This window comes from Typopeltis vanoorti, chromosome 19 (genome assembly GCF_054136105.1).
Source record: "Typopeltis vanoorti isolate ZY-2024b chromosome 19, IOZ_Tvanoo_1.0, whole genome shotgun sequence".
Lineage (NCBI taxonomy): Eukaryota > Metazoa > Arthropoda > Arachnida > Uropygi > Thelyphonidae > Typopeltis > Typopeltis vanoorti.
In genome coordinates this window covers 44,084,594-44,098,292 of record NC_143567.1, presented here as the reverse complement: position 1 = coordinate 44,098,292, position 13,699 = coordinate 44,084,594, and the positions used below count along the sequence as shown (strand labels likewise).

The 13,699-nt window shown below is 33.8% G+C and overlaps 2 protein-coding genes across 5 annotated transcripts in view; one reads left to right on the top strand and one right to left on the bottom strand.

The window, feature by feature from the left end:
- LOC150096052 (Golgi-associated PDZ and coiled-coil motif-containing protein-like) overlaps positions 1–6,762 on the top strand; it is a 171,168-nt gene extending 164,406 nt beyond the window's left edge. For both annotated transcript variants that reach the window (XM_090408808.1, XM_090408809.1), the window contains exon 9: positions 4,031–6,762. In XM_090408808.1, coding sequence (XP_090264934.1) covers positions 4,031–4,064 — 34 coding nt within the window. In that variant the 3' untranslated portion in view covers positions 4,065–6,762. The remainder of the gene's footprint in view (positions 1–4,030) is intronic.
- LOC150096051 (PCNA-interacting partner-like) overlaps positions 1–13,699 on the bottom strand; it is a 274,947-nt gene that overhangs the window by 63,369 nt on the left and 197,879 nt on the right. Inside the window, exon 12 of one of the 3 annotated variants that reach the window (XM_090408805.1) lies at positions 8,456–8,619. The exons of 1 other annotated variant lie outside the window; for it this stretch is intronic. In XM_090408805.1, coding sequence (XP_090264931.1) covers positions 8,601–8,619 — 19 coding nt within the window. In that variant the 3' untranslated portion in view covers positions 8,456–8,600. Of the gene's footprint in view, positions 1–8,455; positions 8,620–12,791; positions 13,127–13,699 lie in introns of those variants that run through there. One more of the 3 variants, XM_090408804.1, reaches the window with a different exon arrangement.

Genomic DNA, 13,699 nt, shown 5'->3' with positions numbered 1-13,699 from the left:
TATTGTTTTCTATTGTAATTCTGATTTTCCTTGTTCTGAAGTTTCTAATTTCTTGTGTCATCCTTTTCCTTGTTATTTTACATAGCTCTGAGAATTCTGTTCTACTTCTCATATCTAGCTCTCTTTTCATTTTTCTCCTCCTGAGAAGATTTAGGGTTTCTTCAAACATCCCCCCCCCCCTCTTACTGTGGTCGATTCCACCAATCTCTCTGCCATTATTTAGTAGGGTCTTGTTTATTATTTGGTAGTTTTTATCCACGTCGTGGTTATCTATAAAAATAGTTGCAGAAGTGCTCTGCTTCTGAAATATGGACATTGGAAGCCTTCAGAATGTCATGCGGAAGATTTGAAATGATGAGCGCACAGAGAAAACAACAAATCCAAAAATTTTAGACCAAAAAAGACCATATAGCTCAACATTAAAACTATAAATTTGAAACTCTGCCAAATTTCAGAATGATTCGTATCTTAAATTGTAATTGTCCTCAATAGTTGTCCACCTGTGCAACCACTTCTGGGTTTTCTGCACTCTTATGGAGACCTCAGAACAAAAAAAAACTAAACTGTCGTCCTGTTATCTACTGCTAAAAATAACAAGCATTAAAACCAGTTTTCACCAAACTTATTTTTCCTAAGAGAAACAATTTTATTCATCTCATTAAACTTTTTTATTATTGAAAATTTAAACGAAGAAAAGGAGTAGCACTAGCATTCAACACCAAATCTGAAGATACTCATTGATTGAAAGGAAATTCAAGTAGAGTTATGTGAGTAGCCTTCAAAATGGAGAAAAATGGACAATAAAACTTATTTATGCCTGTAGCCCCACGGACGGTTTTCCAATGGCGACAGTGCCAAAAGGATCAATAAATTAATTGTTTCTTACATCCATTGCAACATGCTGACTATAGTAATGCTATCACTGTTCCTTATATCCAGTGCACCTCATAAAAAATAGCCAGAACTCTGGTTATTTTTTATTTCATGTAAAAAACTAATTCATTTTAGTTTTTTACATGAGAAACCTTATTATCTAAAGTTGGCCACCCTCATCTGCTCTCCTAAGGATCCTCTACTCATCTGTCAGTTCCAAGTGTTTACAAAGTTCCTTGTTCTAAAAAAAAAAAAAAACTACTATGCTTCATCACAAAAAATACAAATCTGAAAGACTTTTTTTTAGAAGCAGAATTAAAAATTCAACCTAATGTTAATAAATATGGTTTTATTAAACTACCTGAGATTTTGGAAACTTTAATTCTTAGGTCTCTCACTGAACACAGCTAACGCTAGCCAACAGCACCCATACAGGGTGTCCCTCATAGGACTTTAGGCTTTCAGTGTAATCTTTACTGCTTATTGTTTGTGCAAATTTGTGTGTTTTTTTAGCTATTTTAATATTGTGTTTCTGATGATGTCTCAGTGACTGTGAAATGAAATAGTAATTAAATGTATTGTTTAATTATTTATTATGTGCTGTATTTATTCCATTAAACTCCATAATGAATTCAAACCAGTACATAAGTCTAAATAGTCAACTGAGGAAGACACACATAATGCACACACAGAAGACTATTCTTAGGTGGCATGTGAGTAAAGTAAGTGCATTAAGTTTTGTAACTTGAAAGTGTTTCCATAACCCTTTCAAGATCATTTGCATAAATCTGAATTTACATGAGTTGGGGTCTAGTACACAGTTTTGCACTCCTCCTTTTCGTTTGACAAACCTTACACTACTCAAATCACAACTTAGAGCATTAATCACCACTGCCCTCAGTTCTGATCTTCAAGGCATTCTTCATTTGGGTTCAATTGCAATGCTAGCAAAACACAGTTCTGCCTTATTTCCCACAAAAAACAATCATTTCCTTTTTTTTTTTTTACACTCAAATCATGAGATTTCTCTTTTTGGAATTACCCTACAACAACAATAATCATTACCTCCTTGGCACCCAAAAAACTAGGATTTCTCTTTCAGGTATTATGAAAGTAATAATTTCAGGAGGTATTATTACTTTGCCTCCAAAAAGTTATTAATTGTATACAAATTACAAATCCACCCAACTCAAATACTGTTCTCGCATCAAGTTGATTAATGATCCATCATTAATCAACTTCATTTATGTTCCTTCACTACCCAATCCACTGAAACCACATGAAGCTGTTACCCAACAATTCAACTCCAAACTTGAAGAACAAGCTGCTCTTCCTCACTTCTTTCATTCCATCTGCAGCAGTCTACTCTTTTATTTCCTAAAGAATACAACATGAATAAGGCTCTCCTTTCCCAACTTTCTCAAATTTGTTGTTCTCAAATGGGAACAACATTAAATAAATAAATAAAAAAGGTGGAAAGGGCAGATTATTTAGCATGCTTCACTAATTTCCTCCCATAATCTGATTTTGCTTTTGTTTCTATACTGGTCAGTCTTCTTCCTTGTGTTTTATGCTATTCATGAACTTGTTGATTAAAAAGATGTTTCTTTACATTAGTTCCATTTTTTTACAACTCCTGGTTAATGATGCTACTCATACATTTGACTTTCACATGATTTATCTGTACTGATCTTGAGTATACAGCCTGATGCTGCTTTCATCAAACATTCATTGACCATTTTCTTCATTTATGTTGCTGAAACACAATTTACTTAGTAAATTATCTTTGTGAGAATTGTACACTGCTTATTACAATCTTGCTTTCATGTAAAACTCTCCCCTCTTACTGGTTGCAGTCCTGCTGCTATCAGCAATACTTCTCCCAATCCTGCTTTTTTTACATTAAAAAAAATGCAATATACCTTTTATGTGTCATTTCTTTAGCTATGTCCCCTCTTCTGCTACATCTCTCTAATACTTAATTTTTTGCCATGTTGAACTAACCAATGCCACAAGTCCCTCACCCCTTGTTCCTGATGGTTTGGGAATTAGTATACATAAACTGTAACATCCCCCCCCCCTTGTGTCCACAGGTAATTGGCATCTTTTAATGAATATCCCATTTAGATGTGAGACATACTCATTTGCACTTTGATCTTTACATGCATGCATTATCCTATTTTATCTAATTTCCTTGATTTTGCACATCTAATCTCTTGCAGATCAACTTCTACAGAGCACCTGACTCAAAATCCATTCAAATGCAATCCATCAGTCATATGTCCTTTTATCCATAATCGTTTTGGTATTTAACTATTCCTCCTGTGCAATGTTTGCATTTACTCATTTGCAATCATTGCAAATCTATTCTCCTAATTCTCCAAATGTCTCTCTTTGCATACTAACCTAACATATTTACACTTGGAAAAGTTTTGTCACTTTCATCTTTTGTCATTCTCATCTCAACTTTTTATCTTTCATAGTTTCTTTTCTCTGCCCTCTCACTTCTCATTGCTTCTCTTTATTCAGATGATAAGAGGGCTAATCATGAATATAACCATTCAATATGCACCTTCTTCCAAAAAACTTGAGAAGTAAAGGCCTTCATCTCGTTGGTGAAGAATGAGGAGTTATTACTTTCAGTTTTTAATGTATATTGCATCCTTGGATGAATGGCATACATTTTGGTGGAGTTCTTGGCACTCAGATATCAAACCTTGTCATTTGCTTACCTCTACCACACTGAAAGTTTGGGATGAATGCTGGGGAAATACCAAATTTCTATGAGGTAGTTGACTAGTAGATAAAAGAGGACTTGTTACACAGCTGAATAACAAATTCATTCTGGTTGAAAAGCAAATCTTGCCTAAGCGTGTCTTCTGAAAGGTGTGCTGCAAATAAAGAAATGATGTCATTAGAGGTGAAATAGAGTGAAATTTTGTTTTTGTATGCGAAGGAGATTTTCCTATTTTTTTATTTTTTATTATAAAGAAATCGTTAAAGTATTAGGTACTTTGGTCTTTATCATTATTAAAATATTTTAGATTATTATAAAGGATCTTTGGTCTCTTTGATTTCTAAATTTAGTGACAGATCACATATTAAAAGTATTTGTATGTTTACTTAAGAATTTTTGATATTTTTCCATTCCTTAAAGGAAAGAAGTTGGCCATGTTGAAAATTCTTCATGACAAGAAGTTTGGAGCAATAGGTTAAGAGTATAAAAAAAAAAAAAAAAAAAAAAAAAAAACTGACATTCCCAGAGGACAAATGTTGACATTTATATGGGTCATATTAATAGTATGAGGTATCTGTTCCTCATTGTTTGAATGATTTTGTATAATATTACAATTTGTTATTGTGATGTATATCAATTTTAAGCCTGTTAATGACCAAGTATTTATACGTTGTTTATTGGTAGTGACGAGAAAAGGAGAAAAAAAAAACTTGTTCAAAATATGGTGATGGTGCTTAAATCCCATTTTATTTGTGTATGTATGAATACAAGAGTTCATAACTATTGATATCAACTAAAGGAATGTCTTTTATAAAATATAAATTTTATACTTTGGCTAGATTTTTTTTGCCATAAACTATTAGACGATGACTAATTGGCAATTTCTCTGAAGAACCATTATAAATTATGTCATAGATCTACTAAAAATTATTGAAATTTATATCTTTCAAGTTATTTTTTATTCACCTGGAAGAAGTTATTTTCAATGACAGTGATTTTATCAAGAAAGGATAGTCAAAGTTGAAAAGAATTATCTCACACATACACAGAGACTATATTTTTGAGTGTGACTTAACATAATCAGAAATGTGCAGTAGTATTTTTCTTTTGTACTTTAAAATTTGGATATAGACAGTAAATGTCCTAAATATGAAATATTTGATTAATCAGTTATAAATTTCTGCCCATGTAGATATTATCTCATGGATAGCTAGTAGCTGCTGAAACTATTGAAATTTATCTTTCCAGTTGTTATTCTTTAATGTTCACCTGAAAAAGTTATATTATTTTCAGTGACAGTGATTTTTTCAAGAAAAGAAAGTCAAAGCTAATAAGAACTCTCTCCCACATACACAGAGAGAGAGAGAGAGAGAGTATAATATATTTGAAGATGTCATTATGCTTCAATAAATCATTTTCTACATGGGTGCTCTTTATCAGTTACTTTTTTTCTAGGAATTCAATTGAAATTTTCCCCAAAATAAAGATATTTAAAAATTCAAGCTTTTACAGATGCATGTTTGTTTGTTTTTATATTGACAACTTAAAGTTAGGAATTTTGCAGATTAGTTTTTTTTTTTTTTTTGGATTTAGTGTGAACTAAATCAGAGTTTAGTCAGAGAAATTTGAACCACATGAACCTTTAATGAACAACAAGAACAGTATATTTTATATATTCAGATTGTAATGGTTTTTTTCTTCATTCATTTTGTTCTGTTCATTTCTAATTGCATGACGAAAGTGTGTGGGGGGAAAAAAACTTCAGTTTGTGAATTCCTGTTGCAGTATAAAACATCCTTTTTTGTCATTTGTTTGTACTGGAAAAAAAAATTTTTTTTACCGTGTGATGATGAAATGTCGAAAGATCATTCAAAAATTTTAGAATTTGCATATTTTACTTTATATATAAATTTAAAAAAAAAGTTACACTTTATATTTTTGAGCTTCACATAATCAGAAATATACAGTAGTAGTCTTTTCTTTTGTACTTTAAAATTTGGAGATAGACAATGGATATCTTAAATATGAAATACTTGATTAATCAGTTTCCAGTGACTTAGCTTCATTGTATGGACTTTTTAAAATGTCAGAAATAAGGAATCTCACTAAAAGAAGAACTATATGTATTTCATCTGTGAAATATTCTTTTACAGAATAATTTTAAACATATCAAATTAGAATAGATAGTTTGTATGTAACAGGAATTGTAATAATTGTATGCAAAAATAGTTGGTAAATTAAAAGTTTACACTGTCACTAAGATTAAATAATATAAGAAAGAAGAACAGCATTTAGTAAAATTCAGATATAGTTAAATTTGGATAATTTGCAAATTTTGAATGTAGTCATATGTTGAAATCTTTTATTGTGTTTGGATCTTATCTAACTATCCTATGTTTGCAACACTGCTAAACATAAACTATGATGTTTTTCACTATTATAATTTAAAACTGTACAACTGTTTTTTTTTTTTTTTTTTTTTTTTTTTTTTTTTTTTAGCTTTAACTAAATACAGTATTTGTGGACAAGTTTTAGTTATGAATTTCTGTCCATAGCCATAACTTGCTTTCATGCTGTGCAGAATTTATTCTTTGAAGGAGAAAAAAAGGGTATGTTAAAGGGAAGAAGCACAATGTATGACTATTATAAGCAATGCAAAAATAAAATAAAAAATGTATATAATGATACATTGTTTAATAACTGGAAGTAGTAAGTACTAAACTGTTGGAATATACATGTCTGGTGTGCATTTTAAAGATATTCTTACAAGCAGATACTCCTCTCTAAGCAGGAACATGTTTGCTTTAATCTCTGTAATGTCAAGTAATGTATGATGACTGATATATGCAAAGATAATATTTTAAAATGTTCTGCATTCTGTTTTAGAAGTGATCCAAACTGCACCACTACACAGTTTTCCCACTAGGAGAAAACATTTTTAACATGTAGATTTATCTGGAATGTTTTTGGAAATTTTTATTTTAGATAAAATTGTGTTATAAAAATTTTTAACATGCAGATTTATCTGGAATGTTTTTTGGAAATTTTTATTTTGGATAAAATTGTGTTATAAAAAAATCAATTTCTATTAAGAATAATGAAAAAATGTTAATGAGTATATTAATGTTTATTGCAGAATATAGTGCAAAACTAGGAAGTTTATTATGAATTTAAAAATAAAATAAATGAGAGTGAACAAGGAGATAGTGTTTAACATTTGCTGGCCATTTAGGGGAATTTCATCTCCAATGTTCTCGGTTTAAACTGTAGCTAGTTTCACTCTGAATGAATACGATCACAATCAAGAAATACTTGGCTTTTTTTCCCCTTTCCCATTGAGAATATGGCATCTTCCATGATGACAAACCACTAAGTCACCAAACCTCATCTCCTTTAGTATATCACTGGTGTAGCTGGAGAAACCATGTAAACTTGTAAGAAACCAAATAAATAAATTATTTCTTCAGTTTCCTACAAGCTTGCTAGTGAGAGGTACCCACACCAGCATAGTAAAAAGAGATTTTTTATATATTATCCCCAATGATCTCTCAGCAGTGAGACAAGTAGTCAGTAGTATATTTAATAAAGTCATGTTTGTCTTGTGGTAAGGTTTATATGAGATAGGTTCCAAAAGTTTCCACCCTAATATACAAAATTCGCACCAATTTTAAAACACCATGTGTGATATATAGCACCATCTATGGGGAGGTTAATATACCAATTTCAACTCTCTACCTGCATGATTCAGTTGGAGGCACTCATTTGACTAACATGTAGCATGTTAAGTAGTTGTAATGTTGAAAATTGAGTACTGTGCTGTGATAAAGTTTTTCACCCAAAAAGGGTTTTCTTCAAGGAACGGCCTTAAATAGCTTTGCCTAGAAAGAGAGAGAATTGAAGACGATGATTGGGCTGTGGGTGGTGACTAAGGAAAATGTGTCTCTTGTTGAGGACAAACTGCTCAATGACAGACGACTGAAGCTCAAAGAAATCTGTTGCTATAGAAAGCCCCAACCTTGTTGGGGCTTTCTATAGCAACCGTCCTTCACATCATTCACAAGAAGCGTCACATGACGAAGGTGGGTGCCCTGACTTCTCTCTTCAATTCAGAAGGAGCATTGTGTGACCTGTTCCCAGAAGTTTTTAGAGCTTTGCCAAGGGAATCAGAGAAGTGCTGGAATCCATTATTACCAGGGATGAAGAGTGGAGAAAAGCCAAGGTCACTCAGTCCACCAAGATCATGGCAACAATCTTTTGGAATTGTGGGGAATTCTCTTGATTGACTTCAAGGAAAGGAATACCACTGTGAATGCAGAATATTATTACAGATGACAGTGAGGCGAAAGTTGAAGTTTTTGGCCATTTTGCAGACAAAAGTACTGACTATTTTTTCATGTTAATTCAGAGATGTGAAAAGTGACACAATTGTTTTCTTTCTATCTTGACTAAAAGTTAGTCAAGCCAGAAACTTATAGAACTATTCGCAGCTGTATTTTTTAGGGAAATTACAATGAAAGAAATTATTCTCCATTAATCAAACTTAGAAAATTTTGAATAATATGTTGAAATATATCTAAACATTTTAGTTTATTTTAATTGCTAGGAGAAAGAAAAAAAACAGTTGCATTCTTTCTAATGCCAAATAAAGATCTTGATAGCTTTACATAGGTTTGATTTAGTGAAAGACTTCACAATATATTCATTCTATATCTGTGAAGTACTGTGGTTCCATATTCTGTTGATGACCAATATATCCACTAAATTCATTTCAATGTATAACATGCTTACTAAATAGCGAAACAAATTTCCTATAAAAACAAAGAGCAAACACAGGGAAACAAACCATTTATTTTCAATACAGGTAACTCTCATTATGTGCACTTTTGTCTTCTGCAGTTTTACGTATATCTGGTTTCATTTTGGTACATGAGAACTATTGCTGTTTCCTAGCCAAGGCCATGGAAGCTTTTGCACGTGCACCATGTATATTTTACGTGGGGAAGAAAAATCTATAAACAGATTAATGGTACTGCTGTTAATTCTCCCCCTCTTTAGCAAACTTTTACATGGAACACTTTGAAAACAAAATACTTACCACAGCTTGTCTATTAGCTCCATAGACAAGCTGTGGTAATATATTAATAGCAATTCTCATATAACTGTAATACTTTTTTTTTTACAACATTAGAGGGTGCAAAATTAGGACTTTAGATCTTTTGTCTGTTACAATTTGTTATTGTTTCACTTACTCACTATCGCGCATACATGCTGTATTGTGCTCTGAAGATGCTGATTTCAAATTCGGTATTTATATTTATTCTTATGACAAAAGGACCAATCCAGGGCCGCAGCTGTCACATCGTAGATGTTCTGGAGGCCACTGTGAAATTGGTGCCTTGAGCAGTCATTAAAAATATGAGTGATTGTCTGAGCCATGGAGAACAGTCACAATAAGGGTGGTCTGACAGACTCCATTTATGTAGTAGGTAGCCACATCTGCCCTGTTAGTTCTGATCCTGTTGATAGATGACCAAATCTTCCTAGGAAGAGCAAAACCAAGCTGCAGAGCATAGGGATCTTCAACCAGGAAGTCATTTATGGACCAATGTTCTCTTCACATGTCAGGTGTAATGTTTAAGGCAGCTGAAGAGAGTTCGTCCATGGACCAGAAAGGGTTTCTTGATTTTAGGCGAAGACTAGGTGGATTTATGAGAGACTGGTGCAGGAGCAGGTTGCTCATTCCTTAAATATTTTAATTTGAGGTTTGTCTTCTTCATATATTTGGTGGAACAATATTAGATAGGACAGGCAGCCAGGGGAAAGGGATGTTTCTCAGTGTCCCACTAATTGTGCGCATTGTAGAGTTTAGCTGGGTGTCTATAATGTTAGTGTGCGCACCTCTTTCACAGACTGAGGGTACAGTATTCTGCTGCAGAGAATACGAGAGCTAGTGCAGATGACTTTAGAATGTCTGTGCCACAACCACAGGTTGTTCCAGTAAGCCTTCAAATGATATTATTTCTAGTTTTAATTTTGTTGGATAGGTTGGTGTGACTTTTATAGGTTAGGCTTCTGTCCAGGCTCACTCCAAGGTATTTCAGGTGAGGCTCATGTTCTACCATTTTGCCACAGAAAGAGAGGTTGGGGTGTCGATTCGCCTCTGCATTGTTCAAGTGGAATGCTGTAGACACAGTTTTTGTTGGATTTGGCTTCAGGTGCTACTGCTTGAAGTACACCTCCAGGATGTTGAGGGTCTGTATTCAAGGTTGTTTCCAGGTTGGCAAAGGAGGTAGATTGGTGTGGGATCGCTAGATCATAAGTGTATATATATTTATATTTGCTTGAACTGGTATGTGGTAAGTCAGACATGTAGATGTTAAGAGTAAAGGGGCTAACACAGAGCCCTGTGGAAGACCATTGTGGAGGAATCTGGGCCTGCTCTTTCTTCCACCAATATGGACCTGGATTTTTCTGTTGGAGAGAATGGATTCAAAATGCTGGAAAGTTGTTTTGTGCCTTATGATATTGCTTAGCTTTAGGAGGAGGACCCCTGATCCAGATTGTTTCATAAGCTGATGTTAGGTCTATGAAAGTGACTCTGGATTTATTTAAATTTCTTCTGGAAACCTACTGAAATCTGTGTTACCAGGACCTGGTCACAGCAACTTCTTCCTGGCCTGAAGCCAACTTGCAATTGGGAGTGCTCTTTCGATGATAGTGAAATTCTTTCAAAGAGCTTAAAGGTGGAGCAAAGCAAGGATCACAGATTTTTGACATTATTTGGATCTTTCCCTGGTTTGGGCACGGCAATTATTTTGGTTTCCCGCGACAGTTTTGGTAGTTTTCCAGTTATAATTTTTGAGAAAAGGACAGCCAGCCATGTGTGACCTCGTTGACCAAGATGTTTTAGAAACTCGGGGAGGATTCCATCTACTCCTGCAGCCTTCCCATTCTTTGTGAGTTTTAAGGCTTCCTGTACCTCTCCCAGAGAAACTGGGCATACAAGTTCAGGAAGCTCGGAGGCCATCTTCAGATTTTTTCTGATGGAAGATTGCACAGTTATTTTCCTGGGAGAGCTGGGACTTATCTTGGAGGTTTTCAGTAAATGATTAGCCATTTGATCAGGAGTTATCTCTGGTGGTTTGTATGTTGTTGGTTCTGTCCTCCCGCTCCCTAATTTTCTCAGAAGTGACCAGCTTTTCTGCTTAGATTTGGTGAATTAAAGTTCGTGGATGGTTGAGATCCATCTTTCCTTTCTGTTTTTTGTCGAGCGTTGCTATGAGCTCCTTAGCAATAGTTGGGTCTTCAGTTTCTTCATATTTGGTTAAAAGTTCCTTGGTATCCCTACTCCAGCATGGCATGTATTGTTTTCTGTAGCCTCTAGGAATAGAGACTTTGGCTGCAGTTTTGATTAGTTTAACAAATCTGGGATAGCAATTAGGAGTGGGTGGTATATAAGTGAAATATAAGCAAGTTAATAAACAACTTTTTATAAAATAGTTAATTTGGTTTTGTTAATACTGCTAAAATTAATTATAAGTATGCATTTTAGGATCCAAAATTTACATGCTATGTATCACATTGAGGGAACTGTACTCCAGGAAATTGATGAAGCCAGGGATTTGGGGGTTAATAGTAGTAGATAAAGAGCTGAAGTTTAGAAGGCATATTTCAAAAATAGCCAGGGGGCTCACAGAATTACTTAGTTATTGAAGAACACACTAACAAGCAGAGATAAAGGAGTTATTATTCCTCTTTATAAATCCTTGATATGACCACATCTGAAAGACTTATAGGACTGATGTAGGAGCAAATGTTTCAGCACTTGGCTAGATGGGGCAGAATTAAAGGTCATCCCAGGAAGTTCGGTAACAGTAGTGTGAGGAGTATATCTTTTTGCTTGGAGAGTAATGAATGGAGTCAGTTGTTAGTGCTTTCTTTGGTTTCAAGGAGAAGTACGATAGATATTGTGTTGACAGTTTGAGTTTCCCACAATGAGTTTTAGGACTCCATGAAGGTGCCTGTACAACAACAATAATAATGATGCAATTAATTTAAAAACCCAGTCATCTGATTGACCAACCATGGTCAGATAACTGATCTGGTTGGCCAAGTAGTTAACATATCTCTAACAGGCTGTAGGTTCAAATCCCACTGTGGCCAATGGATTTACGATTAGGTCAGAGATAAATTACATTGCCTGCTGTAAGACCCCTGCTCCACTTATTGGAGGCCTAGCTTGACAAAAGCTCCATGTTTGTTGTAGAGCAGTGCTTCCAGATTATGCAAAAAAGCAAACAAATATAAAAGTCATAAAAATTACCACTTATAAAAGCTAAAAATTTAAATAGGATGTAACTTATTTTTACTGCTGGTATTGTTTGCAGTTGATACTGCAAACAATGCTGGCAGCACTCTTCAGTTATCATACAATATTTTAAAATTTTGCTAATTATCTAAACTAATACAAATTAAAGTCACTATCTCAGTTTTTTTTTTTTTTATAAAATATGCTTATCTTTCAATATATCACCTAGTGACTAATTCTATAGCAATCTTAAAATATATAGATAAACCCATTAACACTTTCTGAAAGAGAGTAGGCAAGACTTTTTGAAGATTGGTATATAGCTAGGCATCACGAAAATGAGCTCAAAGCTATCAGCGAATCAAGTTTTTGTGGGGAGAAGAGCTTATTGGATTGGAAGGCAAGTGCCATCAGCTCATAAACCAAAACGTTTATAGGTGTATATCATATCTGAGTGTTACGTCATTTTTGAGCCATGAAATTTAAAACTATTTCTGACTGATAAGGGCTATAAAATGCTCCTCTAGTTAGGTACTAGAATGAAACCTATAACAGTCATTGGATGATTTAGTAATTATGGAAGGGGGGGTTCCTAAAAATGGTACATATTTTTGTTCATTAACATGTTCATGATTTACTTCTGCACTTAACAATCACATAGTCAAATCAGTGTAACTATTTAAAATTTACATCTTCAACTAAATTATAAAGCTGAGTGTTTCTGGAGATACACAATAAGACTGGTAATATTTCAAAGCAAATAGCTAGTTAACTAATTTATATTGAAACATTTGTGTCCAAAGAAGAGGAATACTATAATTTCAGTAATTTAATGGATGATAGATTAGATTTATCTACAGATGTTATTTACAATGCAATTAGAAAACGGCAGATACAATTTTAGTGCATGGCAAATATATTACAGCTTTTGTTTTTTGCATATGCTACAATTCTATTTTTTACTTTCAAAAAAATTTGTGATACTCAGTTGGCCTGTTACCAGTTTTTTACTGGTAACAGCAGATTTGCGTGACTTTTTCCTATTCGGCTCATTTTTGATGTTGCCGAAGACTAGGCGTTTTCCTTTTATACCTTTTCCAGTTTTCTGCTGTTGAAAGTGATCTGAAGGTTTGTCGGTATTTTTTCTATCTTTATCTGGAACAAGAGATGGAAAAGTTTGTCTTGTTTTCTCTGTTTTATCCACAGCCCTACCAAAATAAATGCATTATAAAATAAGCTTGTAATAAAGTAGAAAGATAATTTTAAGTAATAATCATTTGGTAATATTCCACATACGTGTCTCACCATATACTTACTGTACATTTAAATGATGCATATACTGTAAAGTTAGATTGGATTTCTTGCTTAGCAAAAGGAATATATTCCAGAGTAGTTAAATTAAAGATGGGGGGGGGGGGTAAGATAGTATGACAGTTAAATTCCAAGAATGGCTGCAAGCTTGCTATTGCACTTATGGTGAGTCTGGAAAAACTGACTGTATAATTGGACATATTTGTGCTATTACCTTCAGTCATATCACTTGTTGTAGAGTTTACATGTGCAAACTCTACAACACAGTGGTGCACCCAGAGGGGGGCCAAGGGGTCCAGGCACCCCCCCAAAGAAAATGAAAAAACACTAGAAAATTTTCTAAAAATCTTTTCCTAATTAAAATTCATTTTTTTTTTTATTTATGTTGTGTCTTCTATTTCTATTCTACTTATGAATTAGCAATCACTGCAAATGCTCAGTCATAGGTTGTATGTGATGCGTAGTGTGTA